At 43.0% G+C, this 27,953-nt stretch overlaps 1 protein-coding gene across 2 annotated transcripts in view; it reads right to left on the bottom strand.

The window, feature by feature from the left end:
- HOOK2 (hook microtubule tethering protein 2) overlaps positions 1–27,953 on the bottom strand; it is a 68,124-nt gene that overhangs the window by 8,357 nt on the left and 31,814 nt on the right. For both annotated transcript variants that reach the window (XM_073622716.1, XM_073622715.1), the window contains exons 8-19: positions 25,675–25,755; positions 17,296–17,453; positions 12,802–12,942; positions 8,691–8,892; positions 7,657–7,767; positions 6,764–6,851; positions 5,284–5,353; positions 4,422–4,559; positions 2,907–2,994; positions 2,800–2,834; positions 1,114–1,196; positions 538–641 (exon numbers count right to left, since the gene is read on the bottom strand). In XM_073622716.1, the coding sequence (XP_073478817.1) occupies positions 538–641; positions 1,114–1,196; positions 2,800–2,834; positions 2,907–2,994; positions 4,422–4,559; positions 5,284–5,353; positions 6,764–6,851; positions 7,657–7,767; positions 8,691–8,892; positions 12,802–12,942; positions 17,296–17,453; positions 25,675–25,755 (1,299 nt within the window). The remainder of the gene's footprint in view (positions 1–537; positions 642–1,113; positions 1,197–2,799; positions 2,835–2,906; positions 2,995–4,421; positions 4,560–5,283; positions 5,354–6,763; positions 6,852–7,656; positions 7,768–8,690; positions 8,893–12,801; positions 12,943–17,295; positions 17,454–25,674; positions 25,756–27,953) is intronic.

Here is a 27,953-nt window from a genome sequence, read left to right as displayed (position 1 = left end):
GTGCAGCGAGGGAAAATAAAATAGCAGAATCTAATTGGTTAAACTTTAAAAGTTCACCTTTTAAAACAAAGATAAATAAATGCACTTTTTTTTGTAGGTATAAAATTTGCATTTATTATAGTTTTTTTTACTGGAGCCTGAAGAGCATTGCATCCGCGATCAGTAGATCATGGATGCAATGTCAGGTTTCTGCACAGTCCTCCTCTAGCTTTGTGCCCAAATCTTCGTACGGGTTTGCAGAAGACGACTGAATGAACTACAAGCACTTTTAGTTTTTTCATTCATATGAATCTGTTATTGAATGATGCAGCTGTGTGGGCGGAGCCGCACACAGCTGTGTGGTTTTCAAAAAAGGACAGTGGGTGCGAAGAGAGAATCCCCCACCCGCTGTCACAAAGTGGGGAGCGCTGGTGGTGGGCACACAGGAGCATGTTACACTCTAAATATGGGTGTAACATGCTCCTAAAGGTGATCTTATCCTTTAAGTAAATAAAACAGTACTTGAGAAGGTCTGTGAGCAGTCACAGATTTACTCACCGTACGGGCTTTTTCCACATATCTCTTGTACCTCTCCTCCATGGCGCGCATATCTTCTTCCTTCTGCCGCAGGATCTGCTGTAACTCGTCCACTTTCTTGGACACTGAAGAAACACAGCCAGGATTACAAGTCACACTAATTACACCCTGAAAATGGTTACTGAGTGATAAACTGAATTAAAGAGGAACCTCAGGCAGACAGCCAAATTCCCCATCGGCATGGAGTTTGCATGTCCTCCTTGTGCTTGCATAGGTTTCTGCCAGGTACTCTAGTTTCCTCCTATACTTCAAGTACATGCTCTATGGTTAATTTGTGAATAACACACCTCTGCTAGTCACAATGACCAATCTGCTAATTCCTGGTTTACTAAAAATCTTTCCTGGGTCACTTCTCTGCTTAAAAGGACAAAGGTGACAATGCTGATTAATTTACACACAGTATGATTAGGCAAGAGATGGATAAGGGATAAGAAGACTCATAGCTGCACCAGGAAATGCATGTCACCTGTCTGGCTGTGTGTTGTCCAAGAGGCGGGTTAATTCACAAGACCAGAATGAAATGTGATGCCCACTTACTGTTCAGGTCAGCTTTGGGTTCCAGGGTCTCTATGTACTCTCTCTTCTTCTGAAGCTCAGAGTGCGCATCATGCAGCTTGTCCCTGAGAAATAAAAAATAAATAAATAATAATAAAAAAAGTTTGCTCACTAAGAGCTGTGTTTTAAATTCTTGCACCTCTTTACTTTGCCAGTAAGTACAGAAGCTGCCTATTAGAGATAGAGATAGGAGATGGATAGAAATACACAAATATTCTCCTAACAGGTACACCATCTTGTCTCTCGCACAGTACAGAGAAGGTGAAGCCAGGCTGCCAATCAGAAGCCACAAGTAAGGCGACTCCACCTCCTAGGTTGAGACTGCCTATGCTGCACATTTTACAGAAAGGAGGAAGAGTTTATAACGCCATTAGGGGTTGCATGGGCTTTCTGATCAGGTGACCACTGCGATTGTAGGCGACAGCGTGGTCATAGAGTTGGGGGGCACATGACTGAGTACACTATCAGCACAACACAATGAACCCGGCTAAATGCAGATGTGGCCTCACAGAACAAGGCATGCCAAATATAACACTCCATGTCTGAATGTGACGTGTTCGGGGGTCCTAGAGTTTTCAGCATATTAGCTAGTACAGGGGCAGTAAGGACTGCATGAAACTGGTCCAGCAGCTTCAAATAACGGGCTCTAAAACACATTCTCAATACAACCCCAGGACATCAACCATTTGTCCAGATTCCCTATCAAACCCTGATGAAGGGCACCTCAATAGAAACCCTTAAAACGTGTTGTCTTTTTTTAAAAAGTGGAAGTAAACTCTAATGCCGCGTACAGATGATCGGACATTCTGACAACAAAACCGTGGATTTTTTTCCGACGGATGTTGGCTCAAACTTGTCTTGCATACACATGGTCACACAAATGTTGTTGGAAATTCCGAATATCAAGAACGCGGTGACGTACAACACGTACGACGAGCCGAGAAAAATGAAGTTCGATAGCCACTGCAGCACTTCTGCTTGATTCCGAGCATGTGTGGAATTTTGTGCGTCGGAATTGTGTACACACAATCGGAATTTCCGACAACAGGTTTTGTTGTCGGAAAATTTGAGAACCAGCTCTCAAACATTTGTTGTTGGAAATTCTGACAGCAAATGTCCGATGGAGCATACACACTGTCAGATTTTCCGACAACAAGTTCACATCCAACATTTGTTGTCGGAAATTCTGACCGTGTGTACGCGGCATAACCGTTTTCAGGCAAGGAAGCGGCCATCTTTGCCTCTGTTCAATCTTCAACTGCCACGATGCTGCACATGTGATCAGTTAGGATACCAGCCATTGAATGGTTTGACAGTTTGCTTGAGAGCACAACCAATGTGATAGTTACATTCCCGGAACGTGCAACTGTTAAATTGATGGGTTTACTTCCGCTTTAACCAAAAAAAAAAAAAAAAAAAAAATATGACGCATAAAGAATCACGTCTGGGCTGTCATTTCCAGTTTGGCACTCTCTCCTATTTTATGCAAGATGGTTATCCTGAAAGTCCTGCCAAAGCTCCTCATTCAGTCACCTCAGTATAAATTTACCTAGCTAGACTGGAACAATTATGTATGCGGCTTGGAGACCAGTGCTCCACCCACTCTCCACAAGAAGTATGGAACTGACCCTCGCATGAGCAGTACTGACAAGAGAGGTTTACACTTACAGATGTTCCTCCAGTTTCCTTTTCAGGTGTGAAGACTGGAAAAGAAAAAGCACATGTCAGAGTTACATATGCGATTTACACATTAGAATCACACAAGCGGTACTTACATCTTCAGCGCGACTGCCCTGTTCCCGCAGCTGTCTCTGGAGATCCTCCACCTGAGTCCGCAGCTCTTGGATCTGCTGTTGATTCAGTCTGAAAGAAGATCAAAGTTAGAATAAATGAAACCTGCAGGAGAACCTGGAAGATAAACATCGCCAACATGGCTTACATCCCAATAATTCCAGGTACCTGGCTGACTTTGGCTTCAATCATTTCTGAGTCACGGACCCGAAATATGCACGAATAGGAAGTCAGAAATCCACATGTTTAAGCACTGGCATGGCAGTGAAGCAGGACGGTCGGATAACTAATCCTTTCCAAAAAAGGGATCAGCTATAGCACATTGACATAATTCCTCACAATATATATATATATATATATATATATATATATATATATATATATATATATATATATATATATATATATATATATATATATATATATATATATATATATATATATATTTATTTTTGTAATAAAAGTGGACTTAAGATCAGATATACTACATACCGAAAATAAACCATATGCTGAAAACTGATGACATTATCTCAGCTTAGGCAGTCACTATGTGGATCTGAACAGAAGCTTTCTGATGACAAAAGGCACAGCTTTTAGAAAAGGTATACTACCCACTGTATTTTGTGACACATCAGAATTTATTCATGCAGACTTGCAAAGTCTGGACTAACAGCACCACTTTAAATACATCTGTGTCATAATGCTTAGATGTAGTGCCCTCCTAGTTCGGTTGTTAGGCAAATTTAGTGTTTTGTGCTTCTGCTGTAATCACAGAAGCAGTAATTGTTTGGCGTAGTCTGTTCAGGGTTTCAGTCTAGGAGTTTGATTGCTTCCACCTGCCTTCAGAAGAAGCTTCTGGATTTTAGGGTGGGACAATTCAAATCCCCTGCCTGAATATTTAATAGGGCCAAACTAATCCCTGAGGAGGTGCACCCAGATGGTTTCTGAGCTACTGTTAAGCAGGCTGGAACCCTGGGATAATTGTCTTTACTCAATCTGTGCTCAAGGAAAGGGGCATTGCTTGTCTTTGGAACCCTTCTTCTTGAACTGGAAGCTAGGCTGCTTTGTTGGAGGTCTCATCTCTGGACTGACCATTACTAGGATCTGCGAGTAGAGCCAACCCACTGTGTTGCAGAATCTGGTGGTCCCTGAGCTGTAAGAAGCTAGAGCATTTCAGTCTATTTCAGCAATTCTCCTGGTTTTCAGCTAGCAGAAGATACGGTATTGAATGAGAAAAGTCCTCTGCCATTTAAGTATCAAGTGATTTGGAGTATTTCATTCCCACATTGCCACCCAAAAATTACCAGTTGGTTACTTAGTAATAAACTTCAAAAAGACACCCCCTAGACTGTTTATTGAGCCCAAGTGGATGAGATACTGCCTTGAGTGCCTGCCTGCACTGATTAGAGAAAAAAACCTGTGCACACCTACCAGCGGCTCCTACGGGGTTAGCTCTAAAAGTATTCATAACATTTTTGACATTTGTTTCTTTCCCTTACCGGTTCTCACTCTCCTGACGGTTACGGCCCCGGTTTGATTCCTCCAGCAGATTCTGCAGCTCAGTGAGGCGCTCCTGGTACGAGGCCTCTTGAATACACAGCATCTTATTCTCCTGCTGCAGCCGAATCACTGTCTCCCTGGAAGATATACAGGTTTTAGTAGAATACATGACATAGAGGGCTGTATATACCATATGGAATGCAAGGTCCAATGCCTGGGGCTGCAGGATTAAAGCTGACCTGTCCCCACTAAAAATTTTACCCTCTCTAGCTAAATTTTCCAATACATTTAAAAAAAAATAAACGCATATCTGAATCCGTGGTCATGTGACATGTTGGGTACCACGTCTCTTCTCTTCTGGGCTGCAGAGTGGGTGGGTGCATCCTCAGGATGCCACACTGCTGCCTTGAGATATGGGCACTTTCCATTGGTTGTCCTTCGGTGAGGTCCTCACAGGTTCTGAAGACCCCAGCGGTGGTGTGATAGCAATAAGTAGCAGGCTCGCACTGCAGCGGTAAATCATCAGTTTTCACTCTCGGGAATGGCACCGTCAAGGGGCATGTGAGCGTATTCAGGTGAGTGACAAAGGGCTTTAGAATTTTTGATGCACAGAGCATCAAAACGTTTAAACGAATTTACGCTTTAGGTTTTCATCTTCTGTCTACTTTTAGACATTTGTAGAGCTTTACCACATTTACTAACCTTAGGAGCAAATGCCCTTGCGGTGCACAACTGCACTTGCAAAGTACATAGTCTATTTGCCATTATTAAATCAATCCCTCAGTGTTACAAATAAACATGGCTGCTTCTACTCTTCCCCATCAGAGAACAACACAGACAGACATTACTGGACAGACTTACTTTACTTCTGCAGGCAGGATCTCTGCTGCCAAATTCTCCATAGGAGGAGATGGACCAGAAAGAAGAACATCTGCAATAGAGCAAGAAGAAAGATTATACACCGATCGGCCACAGCTGAAAAGGAACCACCCATACAGCATATACACTTACACTATATTGTCAAAAGTATTGGGACACCTGCTTTTACACGCACATGAACTTTAATGTCATCCCAGTCTTCGTACATAGGGTTCAATATTGAGTTGGCCCACCTTTTGCAGCTATACCAGCTTCAACTCTTCTGGGAAGGCTGTCCACAGGGTTTAGGGAGTGTGTATATGGCAGTGATGGCGAACCTTGGCACCCCAGATGTTTTGGAACTACATTTCCCATGATGCTCAAACATCTGCAAAGTGCACGAGCATCATGGGAAATGTAGTTCCAAAACATCTGGGGTGCCAAGGTTTACCATCACTGGTCTATGGGAATATTTGACCATTCTTCCAGAAACGCATTTGTAAGGTTGGGCACTGATGTTGGACAAGAAAGCCTGGCTCACAGTCTCCGCTCTAATTCATCCCAAAGGTGTTCTATCGGGTTGAGGTCAGGACTCTGTGCAGGATAATGAAGTTCCTCCTCCCCAAACTCGCTCATCCATGTCTTTATGGACCTTGCTTTGTGTACTGGGGATTATGGTGTGGGGTTGTTTTTCAGGAGTTGGCCCCTTAGTTCCAGTGAAGGGAACTCTTAAGGCATCAGCATAACAAGACATTTTGGACAATTTCATGCTCCCAACTTTGTGGGAACCGTTTGGGGATGGCCCCTTCCTGTTCCAACATAACTGCACACCAGTGCACAAAACAAGGTCCATAAAGACATGGATGAGCGAGTTTGGGGTGGAGGAACTTGACTGGCCTGCATACTTTTGACAACAGTGTATCTGAGATTTGGTTAAAGCAGGTAAAGTGGTATTCACATAGAAGGACCCGTATTATTGGGCAAACAGCGTACTTTCAAGTGCATTACGTCTGAATTTGAGATCAGTTACAAATGTGCTTTTTAGATTTAGAAAACATTAACAGGTGTGTTTAAACTGAAGTTGCCTATACAGGGCAAAGCAACAGGTTCACTTTAATGCTGCCCTCCAGACAAATTTACTTCTTTTATACTATATACCTTCCTTTTACTCCCCCACTGCTCTGTTCAGCCAGAGGCACAACAGGAAGGTGCTGTAGCACAGGTTTGCTTTAAGCCTTCGAATTAGAACAGACCTTAAATTATGAAGGTAAGGAGTTCTAATTTCAATGGCTGTATCCTTGCTCTAAGTCAGTGACCCAATAAATGGTGAACAATGCTGACAGTCAACATGACAGCCATAAAATTTTCAGACTGAGGTCAGCAGTGGCGGTGTTGATATTTTTCTCATACGTTCATTTTAACTCTAAGGAATGAAGAAAATCTGCTAAAATAAATTTGTCTCAGCCCCCTGCTGGCCACTTACCTCCCTGTACAAGACACGTCTGCTGGAGGTGGGAACAGCGCAGCTCTTCATTGGTTTCCCGGAGAGAGTCTCGCTCCATAAGCAGCCGCTAGATAAGTACAGGTTAATGCAAGATATAAAAAGGACTCCAAATACTATAAAAATGGCAAAGACCCAGCTAAGGATAAGTCCAATAGCCCTGCTACAACATACATGCTAGATCAAACCCCCCCCCCAAAAAAAGAAAAAAGCAAAAAGCCTGAATCATGACAAGGATAAAAGTGGCAATACTACCCATTTGTTGTGTAAGAACTACTAAAAAAGTAACTGGGTGCTGTGGTTCTTTCCCACAAGCCACAACATCACTACTGTGTCTGATAATTATGCTGTGAATTTTGGGAGATAGGACGGCACCCAGCGGGGAACACGTCATCCGACACACTTGGTAGAGTCAGTCAGCAGCTGTGCTCATATCATTGTAGGACAACAAAGAATGGGATTCACCACTTGCCAGAAAGTATTCGACATGTTCATTTAGCCCCGGTTCACATTGCTGCGACTTGTCATGTGACTTAGAGAGTACAAAGTAGCGTGACAAGTCGCGCCCGATTAACAGCAATGGAACCGTTTCTAATCGGTGCGACTCAAGTCATTCCAACTTAGAGAAAGGTTTCTGCACTACTTTGTGGCAACTTCAACATGACTTGCATTGACTTCTGGTAAAGAAATCGTATGCAAGCCGGGATGGAGTCACACAGGGATGTCGGATTTGAAGCTGCGGCAGTGTGAACAAGGGCTTACAGGAGACTGTTGGTTGCATTTGGTGATTTTAGCAACAGGGAACTACATGTGTGATGCTCAAATGATTGAACATTAGTGAGTAGCTGTCATTGTACAGTGGTACCCAAGCTCACCTCTTTCTCCTTCTGTAGAGCTTCATACTTCTCCTTAAGAGTCTGGAACTCAAACTGCCATTTCTCAGCACGTAGAGATTCTGACGAGTGCTTCTTGTGCAGTTCCTGGATCTGTAGTGTTTGAAAATGAAACTATAACAGCAGAATGGGGTAAACAAGTAAACAGTTGCAAGCAGTAAGATGTATAAGTGAACCTGTTTGCCATTTTAAACTTTTTACTTTAAAAGCAGAACTTTACCCAGAACAACTTGATAAAACAATGTTCTTTAGCAAGGAACATACATTCCACATTAAAAATGCTACCAAAATGAATGTGTGCTGTCAATTCCTTCCAGCTTTACTCCCGTTTCTTCTTGCTGGAGGCTGCCATTTTGCTGAAGTCCAGAGCCCCTGAACAACAGTTAATCATCAAGCAGAGCCTAGACCCATCAATTTAACAGTTTAAAAAAATCAGATACATTCCTGGAATGCCAGTATTGCTAACTGTCACATTTGCTTGTGTCCTCAACCAAACCATCAAATGGCTGGTATCATAACTGATCACATGTTCTGCACCATGGCAGTTGTAGATCAAACAGAAGCAGATTCCTTGGCTGTAAAGAATAGGAGAGTTTAATTCTGCTTTAAGGCTGTCAGCAGATCAGCCTCTACAAATTCAGCAGTGCCTAAAAATGGAGAGCAACTGAGCAAAAGGGGGCCAGCTTGAAGTAATCTAGCAGGACTTAATTTTCTGACTAAAGTTCTACTTTATGTCCTTAAAGACCCACTATTTGCCTATTACAGTCTATTATACAGAAATCCCTCCGCTGTGTGCCTCTGTGGTTTAGTCCAGCACGGAGGTGCCTGCTCAATGCACATACATGCAATGCCTGCCACAGGACAATCAGACACCACTTGTATCTTTGGACTGCTCCGCTCATACTTTACTGTTGACTTTCCTAAATATTTTGTGTGTTTATTCTCATTAGAAGGACATCAGGGTTCAGCTGCATCCTTCTTCCTCTTTTCAATAATGCTGGTATTCATCCACTTACCTGTCTGGAGAGTCCCTCCACCTGACTGCGAGATGCGTGTGCCTTGTGAAGCTCATCCTCCAGCTGACAGGTGCGCTGCATGTAAACTGTGTTCCTCTCCTCCAAGAGCTTCACCTGGCGGCGCAGGTCACCCAGGTCCTCCAGTTTCTTCTTGTACGACTCAACCAAAGACTCCAACTTCCCCACCCGATCAGAGGAGTGCCTGAGAGACAACAGAAGATAGGAGAAAAATGTAAAATACCTAGCTGGCCTTTCTATGTAAATGCTGCTTTTCACCATAAAGTCAAGCTGTCCAATCAATTCAACGCAAAAAGTGTGATTTCTTTACTTAACAGTAAAACCCATTTCTTACAGTACATTACAGATCACGGTATTCATTAACCCTGGGTTTTAACCTGCTGCCTTCAGGTGATTGAAAACTGCAAAAATAAAAGCTGCAGATACATCTCCCATATAATCCTCCCCAGTCCCAAGCTAGCTTCAGTTTTGTAGCAAGCATTAGGGGGATAATAAAATAACAGGAGTTTGGGGGACCTGTGGCCTATATTGTACATCAAGAAACAGATTTTACTGGCAAGTCAAAAATCCCATTTGATTAACTGTACAATACAGGAAACAGTATTTATTACCCCAGGATGTCCAAAGCATGCCAACTGAAGGGGTAGCCAACACAATGCCAACAGGCCTATGTAACACTAGGACAAGAAGAGCAGAAACGGCTCATGGAGTAACTAAAAGCCTTCTCTCCTGAATAGGCATCAGAGTTGGATTGACAAGAAGGAGCAACAGCTGAGGGTAAAAAATAAGCAATGCACCCCACATCCATAAAACAAAGGAAATCTCCAAAGGAAGTATAGGAGCAGGACAGAGAAACAGCAGAACAAAGTCCCGGTTAAGGTAAAGAAAACCAACACTTTAGAAAGAAAAAAAATAAAATAAAAAAAAAGAGGCTGCTGCACCATGTGATTCTGGCATTTAGAGCCCTGTGCAGTCACGAAGGCAAGACATACATCCCTGAATAAACAGGGCCCAAATCGCTGGAATCACGCAGTACAAAGTTCAGACCCATCAGGCACGCTAAAATGTTTGGTGGGATACATGGCTTCTGGATGCCCCAGTGTTCAACGAGTTTGAAAGACCAGCAGTGGTAGCTCAACCTAGGCCACTGCGCAAACAAGATACCATTGAGACAGAACCATTCAGGTTATCTCAGAGACCCGCTGTAGCGTAACAAGGGATGACGGTTGTGCGAGAACAAGCACCGCAAACCGTTTAAAGTGCCACTAACCAGTGCTCTATTTGGCCCCAGCTCTAGAAAGAGCTGGTAACCAAGACTCATTGAAACCAATTAGAGTGACCAGTATGGGTGCTGTATTTAGATATCAAATCCCGCCAACATCCCTAAAAATTAATAGCCACAACTAGTTAGACCCCAATGGCACTTTGTAGGCAGAATAGGAGCTAATACACTAAAGTAAATGAAGTAAAATTAACAGACTTTGACATAGAACAATTAAAAAAAAAAAAAAAAAAAAAAAAGAAGACGACCAAAACGTCATAATGGTTACATATATTAAAAACAATACATAGGATGCTATACAATACTTGAGGGAACACCTTATGACTCTTGATCCTGGAGCACCAGACCGGCCTGTATTGTAGTGTATGGCCCGATCCTTATGGGTGTTCACAGAATATTCAAATTCAAACGTGTTTCGGAGATATATTTATTCCTTCTTCAGGGAAAGGGGAAGGTGCATGAATATTGCTACATCACAAGAAAGCATGCATTAGCGACATCCACCGGGGTGTGTCCTATCCCCCCCTTCCAACGGCCTGTGGAACATGGGGGAAATAAAGACAGCACAATAGACCAGCAGGGACCGTGTATACCAACTGCCTACACCTCTAATCTTATGATGGCAAGTGCCGCCGATTCATATGGTGGACCCCTCCTACCTACACCTCTGCAACCTGACCCAATCAGCAATTATACATATATACCTACCAGTGGTTGGACTTCCTTACTTTTATACACAGTCCCTGCTGGTGCTGGTGTACTGTGCATCCAATTCCTTTCCCCCCATGTGCCAAAGGCCGTTTGTGTGCGTGGGTGGGGTGGGGGGTGGGTGGGGGGGTAGGACACATCCCGGTAGATCTCGTTAATGCATGCTCTCTTTTGTATAATATTTATGTACCCTCCTCTTAGGAAAGATAGGAAAAAAGTGCTTTATGCACTAAAAATTATGTTTCACTTTCTTGCAGCCTCCTGGGATACCAACATCATTCATCCTTGGAGGCCTTGGGATATTCTACTACACATGTGCTGCTTCAATGAGGAGCCAGCTGTATTTTTCTTATTATTTGGAGCTAGCCCGTGATGCAAGAATTCAGAAGCGACAGCTGGCCTCCTGATGACATCACAGAAGAACATGTGGCCCAGGACTGGGTGTGCCACACCAGAGGTTCAAATCCCTACAGAACACAGCTGGAACATAGTGCATGTATGTATTCTGCCGTAGGATACCTCGACTATGCAAGTGTTGGATTGGATGGCGGGTAGGTGTGGGGTTTCTGGTGGAGCAGTAGGATTGTTTAGTGATGCCACAGTGCGTTTCCTTTTTTATCCAAGTTATTTAAAGTGGGCATGTTTTTGTTTTGTCAGGTTTCTCACAGGATGCAATTCTTATTTTTATTGAGCTATGCTGATGTGGGTCTGATCTCTGATTGATTTTGCTGGCTTGTTACCTTGGAATGTGAAATTATTACCATCATATTTGTACGGACATTCAAAGCTAATCGGTGAGTATTTAGTCTTGCTGAACAATGGTACCATCTCGTGTAATCTCAACTTCAGCTTTGGAAATATATAAAACTATATTGGGTTGTTCTTTTTCTTTTATTTATTTAATTCTGTTGAAGTATGTACAATCATGTTGGTTTCCAAAACCCTTTGGCTTTTGCTGAATCTCCATATACAGATTGCAGTTTGAGGAGGTAATTGGATTGCTCCCTTATCATAATTGGTAGCAATGATATACAGACTAACTATGTATTTAATTATAGGTTTCATTGCTTCTTAAACCATTTAAAGGTGTCTTAGGTAGGCGTATGTAGCATATATTGGTATTTGGTTTCAGTGACATAACCAAGTGATGTTATCTGGTATAATGAGTCAATGGGACAAATGCCAATTTGGATGACCAGAGACATAGGTATTGTAATTGGTTGTTTTTCTTAATATAGGTATCCAGCGTCTCATTTTGGCCTCTTTGTGCTCAGGTGCCCACCCAGGGATCTCCTATGTACTGTAGCTGCTCTGGCATTAAGGTGTGCCCTTTATTGGGATCTTGCAGGTGATATGTGGTAACCCTTAAAAGCGGAGTTCCACCCAAAAGTGGAACTTCCGCTCATTTGTCTCTCCCCCCCCCCCTCCAGTAGGAGAGAGGATCGGAGCCTAATGCATGCGCAGTAGGATTCCCGGCGTGAAGTCATAAGGCTACAATGCCAGGTTCCCTTACCCGCAATGGTGGCTGCAGCACCCGACCGCTGATGGAAACATCAGCTGCGGTGCCGACATCGCTGGACTCCAGGACAGGTAAGTGTCCTATTATTAAAAGCCAGCAGCTGCTGGCTTTTAATTTTTGCAGCACTGGGCGGACCTCAGCTTTAAGTATTTATGTTTGTGTTTAATTATAATATACATTTGTTTGTTATAGACAACTGCTATTATCTTCTATGCATCCTGATGAAGCCAATTTAAGTGAAACGTGTTGACCCATGGAAATTTATATACATTTGGATTGGGCATATTTAGCCATAAATAATGATTATACACACACACACACACACACACACACACACACACACACACGTGTATGAATTTTAAACAAATTTTGTAAAAAAAAAAAAATATATATATATATATTTTTTTATAAACATTGCATACTCCTTGTCTCAGCCATGCCCTTTTTTCTCCCTTTTGTGTATGTTTTCTGTGGATTACCTAGTAAAAAAAGGTGTGGGGAGGGGAATGTAGTTTCTCTTTAAGAATAATTTTTTGAGACTTCAAATCCCGATTCTCAATCCCATTTCCAAAATACCTGCTCACCTGAGCACATCCATCTCATCCCGCAGCGATTGGGCCTCGTGTGCTAGCCCTGTGAGATCCTGGTTACGCTGCTGTAGATCCTGCACCTCCCGATCCAACTCCTGACACCGCTGCCTGTAGTCATCCCGTGCACTCTCCAGCCTAAAAAGACAAATATCTCTCTTAAAAACAAAAAACAAAAACACAATCACATTTTGAATGTCCTTTAACCCTTGGAGACTTAGCAAGGCAAGGCATGACTTTCACAAATAAGATCTGTGATTTGCCTCGGTTATGACATCTGTATCTTTGGATCTACCAAGCTATTTTCACTTTTTATGCATTTTTTACAGCCTGAAGTCATTCAGGTCTGTGGTACATTAAATTATAAAAAAAAAAAAAAAAAAAGACCTTTTATTAACAAAAAATAAATAAAATCTGTAAATAATGATGGCTTACTTACCATGTCTCCTAAAACTATCCCTGTATATTCTGTCCTATGAAGCTGCCATATCTGGATATTCCAGCTACAACAGGAAGAGAACAGCTTGTTCTGGAGTCCTCCTACCTCTAAGGATTCACCAGATTCAGAGATCTGTGCTGGGGCTTCTCCCTGCGTGGCTGGGAGGCGATTTTCAGACCAGCAGATCAAGATCTCAATGGTTGTTTTATGGTTTTGCACGGTACCAAGCTCGTGACACAGACACAACCATATATTCTATTTTTTACCTGCACACATTTCAAAGCTGGGTAGGCAATGCAGATTACAATGCTGTAATGTGGTACTTTTTATGCATGGTTTCTACCTTATCAAAAGGTTGGGCTTGTGCCGAAGGATTTATGATGTTCAAAGTCCAGTAATTCCCAACCGCCAATCAGAAGTAGCCTACACAAAAGGGTGAACGATTCTGCTTATTGTGTTATGGGTCATATGGCATATTCTCTGTGTTTGTGCATTATTCTCAAGAGCCTTCAATTATATCCTACATTGCAGCAACACGCCATCTGATAAAGCAGTAAACTTGGCCTCCTGTGTGACCGGTATACAGAGAGAACACGGGACTGTAAGATCAACCAGGACTGATTAATATAGCATCAGAATGCTCTGTAAGACCGCTGCAAGGTATATTTACAGTAGATAAATGAAAATTATGGATGGAACACTTATCCAAGAAATACTTGGGGCGATTCAGTATGCCATTTCCAACACATTAGTGGTGGTGTTGATGCTGTTGGAGGTTGTAAAACAAACTGACAAAGACCGCGCGATGCTTATTAGACATGTGCATCAAAAGTAGTTCATAGTGGTGACAATTTTATTGTCTGTTGGATGCTGCAATAATACCGCTATATTGGATATAAGAAAAGCAGAGTACAGCAAGATCTCTTCCATGTTAGTGATACCTGTGTGGACTTGTTATTCTGCGGTTGTACAGTAATAAATTAGGGCCCATTCACATCCACAGTGCGTATTACAGCTCAGCCGTTGGTGTGTGCTCTGAAGGAGCTGTGCATTGTAATGACGCATCACACCGTCTGTGTTTTTCTTTTTTTGTAACTTTATTGAAGTCACAAAAATTACATTTCATTCAGCCCTATGCACCAAAACATGCGGCATGTAAAGTATGTACTCCACTGTTGAATTCAGAGGAGTCAAGGCATATTAATTTGTCTATGCCTTGGTACTGCGTTACATTAAAGTGGTATTAAACCCAAAACCAAAAATTTAACACATTTCAGATATCCAATCATTAGATGTGAAAACATCCCGTGTACATTAAACCTAACAGAACAGAGGAGATGGCTGCAATTGTTCTTTACCTTTACAACCACTTTAAGCTTGTGAAAAACAGACTCCTGGCTGGATTACTAGATAAAAATAGAAGAAAAAAAAAAAAAAAGCCTTAAAGTGTTACTAAACCCAGGACCCTGCATTCATTATATCTGGTCTCCCACAGTACACAGAACATGGAAATGCTAAAGTTTTAGTAAATATAAACTGCTAAATACCTTTTCTCATCAGCAGTATATAGTAGTCTTGTGCCTTTCATCTGTGTCTGGTTAAAGCCTGTAGGAGGAGTTTCCTCTGACCTTTCCATTAGGCTGCATGACCCCCCCCTGACCCTCTGTCTGGACAGTGCTGATTGGATCTGTGCTGCCCCCCCCCCAAAATACAAAAAACACCCTCTAGCAATACACACCAAACAGCATGTGCAGGGTGCCTCCAAGGCTCTGTACCATCAGGAGATGGATTGGGGACTGTGGAAGAAGAGTAGGATCATAGAAGACATGATCAAACAGCCTTTTTACACAATACGCAGTATTAACCCCTTAGGTTCCACAGTGGATATAACAAGCATGCTTTACTGCATATACAGGCTGATTTTTCTGTTGTGGGTTTAGTAACACTTTAAAAAGGAAACAAATGCAGCCATAACATCTAAGAATTGATAAGCTGCAATATAATAAATATTTGCTTTTAGGTTTCATAGTGCTTTAACCACCTGGCATCCGCGCTATAGCCGAATGACGGCTACAGCGCGGACCTACATTCCCGGGAGGACGTCATATGACGTCCTCCCCTGTGCACGCTCCCTGCGCGCGCCCTGCAGGGCGCGCGCCGGGCGCGTTGTGATCACCAAGTCACTGAGACTCGGCTGATCACCGATCTGTGTAAGGGGCCGGTCCCGGCCCCTTACCATGTGATCAGCTGTCAGCCAATGACAGCTGATCACATGATGTAAACAAAAGATCGGTAATCGTTTTTTTTTTTAACTCACGCTGACAGCGCGAGTAGAAAAAAAAGCCGATCACCGGATCGGATGTGAGGGACATCGGTCCCCAAGTGGAAGAGGCACATCTGCCTCATCAGTGCCCAATAAAAGTGCCACCTAATAGTGCCCACAGTGCCACCTAACAGTGCCCACAGTGCCACCTAACAGTGCCCACAAGTGCCACCTAACAGTGCCCACAAGTACCACCTATCAATGCCCACCTGTAGTGCCAATCAGTGCCACCTGCCAGTGCTGCCCATCACTGCCACCCATCAGTGCCCATCACTGCCACCCATCAGTGCCCATCACTGCCGCCTCATCAGCGTACATCAATGAAGGAGAAAAATTACCCGTTTAAAATTTTTTAAAACAAAATATAAAAAAAATAAACTTTTTTTTAAAAAAAAAATTATTTTTTTACATTTTTTTAATAAAAAGTAAAAACCGCAGAGGTGATCAAATACCACCAAAAGAAAGCTCTATTTGTGGTGAAAAAAATGATAAAAATTTCATTTGGGTACAGTGTTGTATGACCACGCAATTGTCATTCAAAGTGCGTCAGCGCCGAAAGCTGAAAATTGGTCTGGATAGGAGGGGGGTTTAAGTGCCCAGTAAGCAAGTGGTTAAACATATAAAAAAGTTATTTTTTTTCCCCAAGTGTTATTTATATATGTTTTGAGAAAGACTTGACAAAAAGAAATAATACACACATACCCAATTATATACAGTAAGAGCCTTTCACACTGGGGTGGGGGGCGGCGCCGGCGGTAAAACGCCGCTATTAATGGCGTTTTACCGTCGGTATGCGGCCGCTAGCGGGGCGGTTTTACCCCCCGATAGCTGCCGAGAAAGGGTTAAATACCACCGCAAAGCGCCTCTGCAGAGGCGCTTTGCCGGCGGTATAGCCGCGCCGTCCCATTGATTTCAATGGGCAGGAGCGGTAAAGGAGCGGTATACACTCCGTTCCTTCACCGCTCCGAAGATGCTGCTGGCAGGACTTTTTTTACCGTCCTACCAGCGCATCGCTCCAGTGTGAAAGCCCTCGGGGCTTTCACACTGGAATGAAAGCAGCGGCACTTTCGGGTCGGTTTGCAGGCGCTATTATTAGCGCAATAGTGCCTGCAAACCGCCCCAGTGTGAAAGGGCTTTTAAACCTTGGGTTGAGAGTGTTTTGCAAGACAAGCAAAATGTTTTAATACACTTTGCATTGATATACAAGCAATGTCTTGATATAAGTGTAGCGTAACAACTGGAGTATAAAAAAAAAAGAAGAGAGGAGTCTCTAAGTGTAGCAATATGGTTATATTTAATGAAGGTACAACATTTAGCAACTTATTGCTACACTTAGAGGTGCCTCTCTTCTCTTTTATACCCTGCAAAAAAAATGCTTTAATATACAAGTGCTTTAGATTACAAGCATGTTTCTGGTACGAATTATGCTCACAAACCAAGGTTTTAGTGTATAGGCTATATGCACTTGTATAACATTCTATGCTTCTCTGAGGTTTTTCTTTACTCCACATCTGAAAGTCTGCCACTTTGCAGGTGTGTTGTATGTGACAGTTCTGTTAGTCGGGTCAGATTCAAAATAAGTCATTCTAACACGTAGATTCTGTCGCACAGTCCAGCATTTGCCATGCTAGCAAGACACAGCCGTTTACAGAGCATCCACGACACGTTACAGTTATGTGATGTGCAATTGAACATTCTAATGACAGGCTCTCATCTAGATCTCCGATACCTGTAGTTCTCCTCCTGTAACTGTTCAATCTGACTCTGCAGCAGAAGCATCTTCTTGTTGAACACCTGGGGAGACTCCATTCCTTCCTCCTCCTGATGTTCCCGGAGGACTCTGTTTTCAGACATCAGGCTCCGCTTCTCTTCCATCAGCACCGAGACCTTACAGAGGGAAAGGAAGGGGACAAGGGAGGAGAGAGAGAGGCACCGGGACCCCATAGTGTGAGAAACAGGAATGAAGAGGAAAGGAATAATAAAAAGAGGACCTGTCATCCTGAAGCTGACACAATGTGGTAAAAGGAAAGTTAAAGGAAACCCTTTGAGAGAAATGTAAAAAAAAAAAAAAAAAAAAAAAAAAGTGTCATTGCTGACTCTTTCTGGAAAGACTAGTTGCCTGGCAGACACGATAAGCTTCTGACTTGAGTCAATAGCCCAGAATATGTAAGCAAATAAAGGACTTCTGACTTTACTTTGCCTTTTCTAGCAAGTATACCTGTTCTGAGTTAGACAGACAGTACTGAAGATAAAGGCTCAGCATAGCAGCCAGACAACTAGCATTTTCAGGAAGAGATCAGTAATAGCAATCCCTAGGTTTCTCCTGGCAACCCTATACTGAGAGAAATATGATGGCTGCTAACCCCGGGGCCACATGTAAACTCAAAACTCCTTATCCCCATATTTGTTTCATGTAACTGAAAGGTTATTAAACCACTTGATACACTATATTGCCAAAAGTATTGGGACGCCTGCCTTTACACATGAACTTTAATAGCATCCCAGTCTTAGTCTGTAGGGTTCAATATTGAGTTGGCCCACCCTTTGCAGCTACAACAGCTTCAACTCTTCTGGGAAGGCTCTTCACAAGGTTTAGGAGTGTGTCTATGGGAAATGCTTGACCATTCTTCCAGAAGTGCATTTGTGAGGTCAGGCACGGACGTTGGACGAGAAGGCCTGGCTCGCAGTCTCTGCTCTAATTTATCTCAAAGGTGTTCTAATCAGGTTGAGGTGCAAGCAAGTCAAGTTCCGTCAGCCCAAACTTGCTCATCCATGTCTTTATGGACCTTGTTTTGTGCACTGGTGAGCAGTCATGTTGGAACAAGAAGGGGCCATCCCCAAACTGTTCCCACAAAGTTGGGAGCATGAAATTGTCCAAAATGTCTTGGTATGCTGACGCCTTAAGAGTTCCCTTCACTAGAACTAATTGGTCAAGCCCAACCCCTGAAAAACAACCCCACACCATAATCCCCCCTCCACCAAATGATTTAGACCAGTGCACAAAGCAAGGTCCATAAAGACATGGATGAGCAAGTTTGGGTGAAGGAACTTGACTGGCCTTCACAGAGTCCTGACCTCAACCCGATAGAACACCTTTGGGATGAATTAGAGCGCAGAATGTGAGCCAGGCCTTTTTATCCAACATCAGTGCCTGACCTCAAACGCGTTTCTAGAAGAATAGTCAAACATTCCCATAGACACACTCCTAAAACGTGTGGACAGCCTTCCCAGAAGAGTTGAAGCTGTTATAGCTGTAAAAGGTGGGCCAACTCAATATTGAACCCTACAGACTAAAGCGCCATACACACTATTAGATTTTCTGCAGATTTTTGTCTTCAGATTTACCAAAACCATATAATATATGAGGTCAAACCTTAAGAGTTTCAATTTGTATGCAATCAGGCAGGCAAGGGCACTACATGGTTTTGGTAAATCTGCAGAAAATTGAATAGTGTGTACGGGGCTTTAGACTATGATGCCATTAAAGTTCATCTGCGTGTAAAGGCAGGCGTCCCAATACTTTTGGCAATATAGTGTAAGCATGATGGCAAGGAAACTATCATATTCAAAAGAGTGCGACAACGAATCCTCCATACTTTGGGTTTTTTTTTTTTTTTCACCTTCCACTGGATCAACTGTGGGTATAGGATTGGGTATATGGGATATGATATTTATTTTATTTATTTATTTTTTATGGTTGAACTAGATGGACTTGTGTCTTTTTGCAACCTGATTAACTATGTAACTATACTTTGTTCAACACAGGCATTCTCCAATGAAATAGGTCAAGAGAAACATGAAAGCCAACATTGCTGAGCCCAACCTCTGAAAATGCTAGTTTTCTGGCAGACTTTCAGACAGAAGTCAGCAACCATAGATCTCTCACAGGTTTAGTTTACGGGGAATATCTATCTATCTATCGATCTTCAATGGATAACAAACGCCTGGAAAGAAAGCACAAACCTGTATAAATTGCAGTAGAATTTATGGGGCCTGCTGAAGGTCAAGTCAAAGAGTAGGCCATTCTAATTATGTCGCTTCCTCTGTAAGTTCAAAGAGGGCCTGTCAGGACAACTACCACACCCATGTTCCCATTCAGCATAAGAGGTTTCCCTTACCATCCCAGAAGTGAGGTTACTCTGCAGACAAAGCACAGCTCTTTGGCATCACAAACCGTAACACGTCTATGCCAGAATAAGCATGGACTTTCTTTCCTTTATATTTACCAAAGCCATATAAAATAGAAGGACAAACCTAAACACTTTCAATTTGTATGCAATCAGGCAGGCCATTGCACTACATAGTTGAAGTTAAATATAAAAGGTAATTGAATAAGAAAACGTATAATGTATGGCCTGTGTAAGGAAGAAAGCCAATGACAACCTCCAGCATTGCATGACAGGATTCACTGTGTCAGTTAACAGTTGTCTTGACCGGTTACCTTTAGGGCAGCCATTCTGAAAAGGGGACCATACATCCTAAGGTTCCTCCTAAGGTGGAGGCAGATGTAGCTTCAACCGGCTGGTGCCTACATAGTTCTGGGGCCAACTTTGCTTGGCACAGCCAGTGAGATGACAACAATAACCAAGCATTGTTAATTATCCGAAAGGATGACATCCTTCCTCCCACTGACCGCCAACCCAAGGGGCCCCGTGCCGCCCCACTGACCGCCAACCCAAGGGGCCCCGTGCCGCCCCACTGACCGCCAACCCAAGGGGCCCCGTGCCGCCCCACTGACCGCCAACCCAAGGGGCCCCGTGCCGCCCCACTGACCGCCAACCCAAGGGGCCCCGTGCCGCCCCACTGACCGCCAACCCAAGGGGCCCCGTGCCGCCCCACTGACCGCCAACCCAAGGGGCCCCGTGCCGCCCCACTGACCGCCAACCCAAGGGGCCCCGTGCCGCCCCACTGACCGCCAACCCAAGGGGCCCCGTGCCGCCCCACTGACCGCCAACCCAAGGGGCCCCGTGCTGCCTCACTGACCGCCAACCCAAGGGGCCCCGTGCCGCCCCACTGACCGCCAACCCAAGGGGCCCCGTGCTGCCCCACTGACCGCCAACCCAAGGGGCCCCGTGCTGCCCCACTGACCGCCAACCCAAGGGGCCCATGCTGCCCCACTGACCAGCAAAGTAGAAGGTGCATTCTTCTGACTGACCGGCAATGTAAGCTGCATTTTAAAGTGGTTCTAAAAGGCAGAAGGTTTTTTTTTTTTTTTTTTTATCTTAAAAGAGAAGTATGGGGTTGGGGTTTTTTCCCAGAATCATACTTACCTAGGTGGATGCAGCATCTGTCCCCCGGCGCCTCTACACTGAGAGCCAAGCGATCGAACACCAGCGATCGCTCAGTTCTGACAGCTCCGTGAGCAGAGAGCTGCAGATTGTCAGTCCAGCTCAGGCTCTCAGTGGCTTGCTGGGAGGCTGAGCTGGGTGTCGGTCCAGGGACCTGGCTGATCCAAACCTCCATTGTCGTGATGACGCGGACCCTGGACCAACTTCTGTGACAGCAGCAGAGAGCCAACTCCAGCCCACTCTCTGCTGAAAACGTGCCACAGGAGTGAAAAAGGGGTTGCACTCCACTGATCCACAGGAGAAGTACAGCCAAACAAGCTTTGTCTATACTTCTCCTTTAATGCATTCCATGCATTAAGATATAAAAACCTTCTGTGTTCTGCAGCCCTCCTCATACTTACCTGAGCCCATCTCGATCCAGCGAAGTTGCACTCTCCCTCCTCATTGGCTAATACGGCAGCTGGCACCCCTGGCTCCCGTTGCTGTCAAAGTCAGTGAGCCAATGAAGAGAGAGGGGGCAGGGTGGGTCCCGGCCGCGGCTTTGTGTCTGAATGGACACACAGAGCAGCGGTCGGCTCAGGTGCCCCCATAGCAAGCTGCTTGCTGTGGGGGCACTCGGCAAAAGGGAGAAGCCAGGAGGGACCCGAGGAGAATCTGAGCTGCTCTGTGCAAAACCACTGCACAGAGCAGGTAAGTATACGGTTGGTTTTTTTTTTTTTTTTTTTTTTAAATGAGACTTTAGTATCACTTTAAGTATGTGAATATTACTGGAAATTATTTTATCATTCAGTATAGGGGGTGATAAAAAATAACTCTTGGTTGTCACATACTCTAGGCCTTTTATTTTATTTACTATAAGATCTTGCTAATGTACTGGGATTAGTAGATATACATTTTAGCAAGGGTTTCTCGAGTCATCCTGTACATTTTAAAGGTTCTTCTGAAGTTAAAAAAATAAAAATAAAATAAAATAAAAGGGTTGATAAAGGCTGCTTTAGAAACATCGCCAGGTTTACGATTTCATTAAAAAAAAAAAAAAAAAAAAAAAAAGAATACCCCAGGCTATAGTTGACCCCAAGGATGAGCTTGGTTTTGGCATAACTTGGGTCCCAATTGATCCTGGAAGGAAGTGGTCATCCTCCCCTACTCAACTACAGCTAGGGCACTCCCCACTCTGCAGCTGCATGTACACAAAGGGGCGAGGATGCCTGTGACATCACTGAGCTAATATGGCCATCCACTATACTATCCAATTACACAGTCTCTGTACAATCTCCTTTAGATTTACCAAAACCATATAATAGGAAGATGCACCTAATCTAACAATTCAAACTGTATTTACTTTGGCAGGCCCTTGCACTACATAGTTGATGGTAGATCTAGAAGGAGATTGCATAGTGTATGGTAAGCTTAAGTCTTGACCAATCTTTTACACTTGGCTTAAGTGAGAAAATAAAAACTGGGGGAGAAAAGTAACCATGATGCAGTAGGGTATACAAGTAGTACCATGCACAGAGGTAGGGTTGGGACAGGTACGTATACATGCAGCAGAGTGTAACCTTTCCAACAGGGAGCCATCATCACTTCTCTGTTGGACTGCAGGTTTGGTACAGTTCTATTCATAGATCTTCTGGCAATCTCCCCAATGACACAGCTTTAGCTTTGACTCCTCTAACGTACTGAAAAATTATGAGTTTCTATGATGTCTGTAATAACTTAGGTGACTATCGAGCTGTATTGTCAGCACCTGGTGGTACATATAAAATAGCTGCTATTCACTAACCATCTTGTTTGCAAATATACGTATAGTATTAGAACAGACATCAGTTTTAAGACAACATGGTTCACGTGACCAGTTACGCACAAATATAGGCATACAAGCATACACAGTTCAAGCAGGTTTCAGTGTCATGGCTGCCCCCTACTTGTCAGCAGGGTACAGTGCTGGGTTAGATTAGCAGGCATTGCATAACCAGTGCAGACATGCAAAAAGTTATGGTTAGAGGTAGCAGATACAAAGCAGGTATTAAACTCACCCACATTTCCAGATGTCACACCAAACTCAGCTTAAAACCTTTTTAGAGGGTAAAATCACTTAATGAAGAGGGAGATCTTAGAAACCCAACCCACCACCCATGACCACAGGTCACGCAACACACTGGCTGATATCAGTTATATAATTTAGGGGTACAAAACCACCAATATTCCAGTCTGTTTCAAAAACTCTTATTCAGCAGTGATGAATGAATGATCCCATGATTATGAAGGTCTCGGTGATGTCACTGGTCTCTAGTGAATGGATAGGCTGTGGTCTCATGAATATGAAGGTCTCAGTGATGTCACTGGTCTCTAGTGAATGGATAGGCTGTGTTCTCATGAATATGAAGGTCTCAGTGATGTCACTGGTGAATATGAAGGTCTCAGTGATGTCACTGGTGAATATGAAGGTCTCAGTGATGTCACTGGTGAATATGAAGGTTTCACTGATGTCACCGGGCTCTAGTGAATGGATAGGCTGTGTTGCCATGAATATGAAGGTCTCAGTGATGTCACTGGTCTCTAATGAATGGATAGAATATGTTCTCATTAATATGAAGGTCTCAGTGATGTCACTGGTGAATATGAAGGTCTCAGTGATGTCACTGGTGAATATGAAGGTCTCAGTGATGTCACTGGTGAATATGAAGGTCTCAGTGATGTCACTGGTGAATATGAAGGTCTCAGTGATGTCACTGGTGAATATGAAGGTCTCAGTGATGTCACTGGTGAATATGAAGGTCTCAGTGATGTCACTGGTGAATATGAAGGTCTCAGTGATATCACTGGTCTCTAGTGAATGGATAGGCTGTATTCTCATGAGCATGAAGGTTTCAGGGATGTCACCGATATCTAGTGTAGGATTGTTCTCATTTTGAAGCCTAAAAGGACATGAATCGATTTTGTCCATTACTGATTATGCTTGCATACAGGAGGGCAAAATGTGTGTACTAAAGTGTACTGAACCTGTGTGTACATCACACATTAAAGGCACATGCAGGAAAAGTTCATTTTTCTCTTGCATGAGTTGATGTTTGAAATAAACAGGTTCACTTCATACTTTAGAACGTTAGACCAAGGTGACTTCTAGCTGTAAGTTTAAAAGATCAACAGAACGACAACTGTGCTCTTGGTTAAGCCCTTAAGGGTATAATATTATTGTATATATGGCCTAGGCACCAAACATTAAGCTCAGAAAGCTGCTTTAGAGAATATTGGCTTGATTAACCCCAATTATATAACAAGATATCATATAAACGCATAGGCGGCGCTCTTCACTTATCAGCCACGTGTGAGTGCACTCTTCTGATTGAAGATAATTTTATTAGTAAATCAAAAACACAATGGGAGAAAACTGGTTCAATTGCAAATAACTCTGGTTAGAACACAAGCATTCCATTGGCTGCTGGTTTGGACACCATTTTGGCCTCTGAATCCAGTTTTTAAATACGTTTCATTTCAATGCTTGAATTTGAGCCCCAAAGATGCAGCAAAACAATTAACTAGTAGTATAGAAATACACACATCTGTATAAACATGTCAGGATATTAACTAGAACTTGAGTCACATTGCTGAACAAAACTTGATTTTCTGTGCAGCCAGTCTTGCTTGCTCTTGCTACACCTCTGCCACACAGTACAGACAGAAAGAGGATACCAGGATCTCTAACTGCAGGTCTGCAGCTGCTTGTGTCACCTACACCTGCTCACTGAACAGTACACGGTTATAGTGATAATGTACCATCCAACAAGCAAGCAGCTGACACCCACAAGTGACAAACCATCAGTCATGCATTGTGGTAAAAACTTCCCATCCACTCAGCTTGGCATCACAAGACTGACTGAGCAGAATTATAAATCTTTTGGCAAACAAAATTGTTCCAATATCTGCATTTCAGCTGTGTAATCAGCTGTTGCATGGAGTCGTTTTAATACACTACATTATGAAGCAGTATTTGATTCCTCTTCTTCACAGGCAGACTCCAGCAAACACTGATTATTAGATTGTGGAAGATTGTTGTATCCCCACCACTGACCCCTATATCCTGGCCTGCCAAGCAGATATTACATGCACCCATGTGGTATTACTGTGTGCTCCACACCAAGAAACAGTGTTATAGTTAAATCAGCAGTGACTGGATATGAGACCAGGGACTAACCACTGTAGGCAGATTTTTATATGGAAATATAAAATAAATGCTTAGGAGTAAAACACAAAGGTCTTACTATGAAAGTTCACCCATAGCCATTTCTGGGAAGTGCTCTATATTGCCTTCCTAAAATTGGACCTCCAGGCAAAAAGCTAAAAAGTCATATGTGGCCTCCTTTACTTGCCAAAGCAATAATCAATCTTGTGATTCACAGCCCTGGGTTATTCTGCACAGCCAGCCAGGGGATACTACTATTTTCTGGCTGAGCTTTTCTGCTTCCCTTGACACTTCCAAGAGTCCTCATAGCACCAGACTGATGAAGGTGTAATCTCTCTGCTGTCCTACATAAAGGTCATAGGCCAAACACTTCAGAAAAAGGTGGATTTGTATATATAAGTGTCATTTATTTTTCACATTGATCCCTGCATCTGCATACTACAATGACTTGTGTATACTGGGGTAACCCTGTGAAGGAAAACTGCTGCTTGGGGGGCTTCTAAACCAGCAATTGCAAAAAAAAGAAAAAAAAAAAAAAAAAACCACCACCACTGCATACACCAGTGCTGCAGCATAAGGCAAACCACCATCAGAAATACAGGTCGTGTATTACTAGTAATACAAAGTACATGCATACCTGCTGCTCCAAGTCATGACAGCGCTGCAGGATGTCACTTTTCTCATCTGTGTCCTCACTGATGTAGTAATATTTACGTGACTGGAAGACAGAATGCCAACAAGCAATAGAAGAGTTGGAGGAGGGAGGGAAGAGAAAGAGAAAAAAAAAAAAAAAAAAACCACAACAACCACCTCTTCTGATTCTTGAAATTTCAATAAAAATATTGAAAACAGGAAACCCTTTAGGTCTGTTTTAGGATCTCTTTAGTAACATTGTTCTAGGGCTAATGAAATCAATCAAGCTTTTCTGCACTTTAGAAATATGCTCACTAGAGGGCACCGACCAGCTAGAAACAATGACAGACTTGAAAGTTGAACCAATTCATTTCAGCAGGCAGCCCTACATGCAAAGATTTCCCTGACCCTTTTACTAAAATCACGCTGAACCACATGGTGCAGCAGCATGTGTTTTGGGGCCCAGATTTGTTTGAGGGCGAAATTAAAAATTAGAGGCATCACTGCTTGCCTGCTAAAGTGCAGTACGTCGCTGTGTGTTGGGAAAAAGTGAGATTTTGCGGGCATTTCTGACACACGCAACGTGTGAACCTAGGCTTACTCTTCTTGTGCAGCACCACGGGAAAAAACTAGAATTCCCATTGTGCTTGTTACATATCCTGCCAATCTATTCCGGCAGGTGTAAAATGAGCATGACAGACCAGTAGTCTCCTGGACAGGAAACCATGGTATTATGTCATGATGGGCAGGACAGACAGGTCTGTCAATCAAATTCAGCTACATTAGTGGGCAGGACATACTGGGAGTCTGAGATCCTGGGTCCTGACATTGCAGCCAGCGATGATGCAATTACTTCATCTCTGTGAATATAGAGCTACAGTGGAGAGGTTACAAAACTGGTGGCCTGGGGCAGGAGTTGGCATAGTGCAGAGCTGCACGATTCTGGGAAAGATGAAAATCGCGATTTTTTTGCTTAGAATAAAGATCATAATTCTCTCATGATTCTCTTGGCATAACATCATCTTTCACACAATACAAAAAAATTGGGCTAACTTTACTGTTTAGTTTTTTTTTTTTTTTTTTAAAGTGATTTTTTTCCCCAAAAAAATTGCATTTAAAAAAAGATCGCTGCGCAAATACAGTGCGACATAAAATATTGCATCCACCACCATTTTATTCTCTAGGGTCTCTGCTAAAATTATATATATAAAATTATATATGTTCAAAGTAATTTTCTAGCAAAAAATAAAGATTTTAACTTGAAACCAACAAGTCTCAGAAAAAGGTCTAGTCTTTGAGTGGTTAAACTTCCCTCATTTGAAGACATTACAATGATTATAGTTAGCTCAGCAAACTTGGCAGACTGCCCGTTTTTTTTTGTTTGTTTTTTTTGTCAGCGGTCGGCTTGACCAGAGAACTGCATTGAATCGGGAAAATGCTTTAAGATTGTGAAGGGGAAAGAATCGCGATCTCAATTCTTAACGATTAATCGTGCAGCTCTTGCATAGTGGCCACCAATATTACACCCAGGAAAACAAAGGATTCAGAACCCTTTTTATGCAGGATTTATGGAGAGATTGCTAAATGGCTGCTGCACTGTATGCATTAAGAAGTAAATGATTGAAGGTAGGAAACTACTTTCGTAAAATTGCTACAAAATGTGTGCCCAGTGTTCAACCTTAAAACCAACACAATGACATCAACAAAACAAAACCAAAAAAAACAAAAAAACAAACACTGGATGGTGCCAAAGAATCAATATTTAAAGCTGAACTCCACTTTACATTCAGTTCATTTGGGCCAGCTGTGTCCCTCACTAACATTTGAGGCCGCTGGATGTGCTGTATAAACTGTAGGTAGCTGAGACTACAGTACGGTGTTCCAGGTTCAAGCCGAGACCTTCCTGTCTCATACCCAGGAACACGAGAGTATTATCTGACCAGCGCTCAGCCATTCAGAGAAAGCAATGCATTCTACCAATGAATACAAAGCTTCCACTGATTGGCTTAGTCAGAGGTGGTGACATCAGCCCGCCTCTCTTGTATTTATTGCTAGAATACATCGCTTTCTCTGAATGGCTGAGTGCCGATCAGATAAACTCTCTTGTGTCCTGGGTATGATAAAGGAAGTCTCGGCTTGCATCCGGAACACAGTGCTGTATACTTTATATACCCTCAGCTAAATACAGTTTATACCTCACATCCAGCAGCCTCGCGTTAGCGAGGGACAGTTCATTTGGGCCAGCTTGGCTCAAACAAATTATGTAAAGTGTATCAAAAGCTG

This window comes from Aquarana catesbeiana, linkage group LG03 (genome assembly GCF_042186555.1).
Source record: "Aquarana catesbeiana isolate 2022-GZ linkage group LG03, ASM4218655v1, whole genome shotgun sequence".
Taxonomy (NCBI): domain Eukaryota; kingdom Metazoa; phylum Chordata; class Amphibia; order Anura; family Ranidae; genus Aquarana; species Aquarana catesbeiana.
Note: the sequence above shows the minus strand (reverse complement) of the source record. Positions and strands in the feature narration are given on the sequence as shown.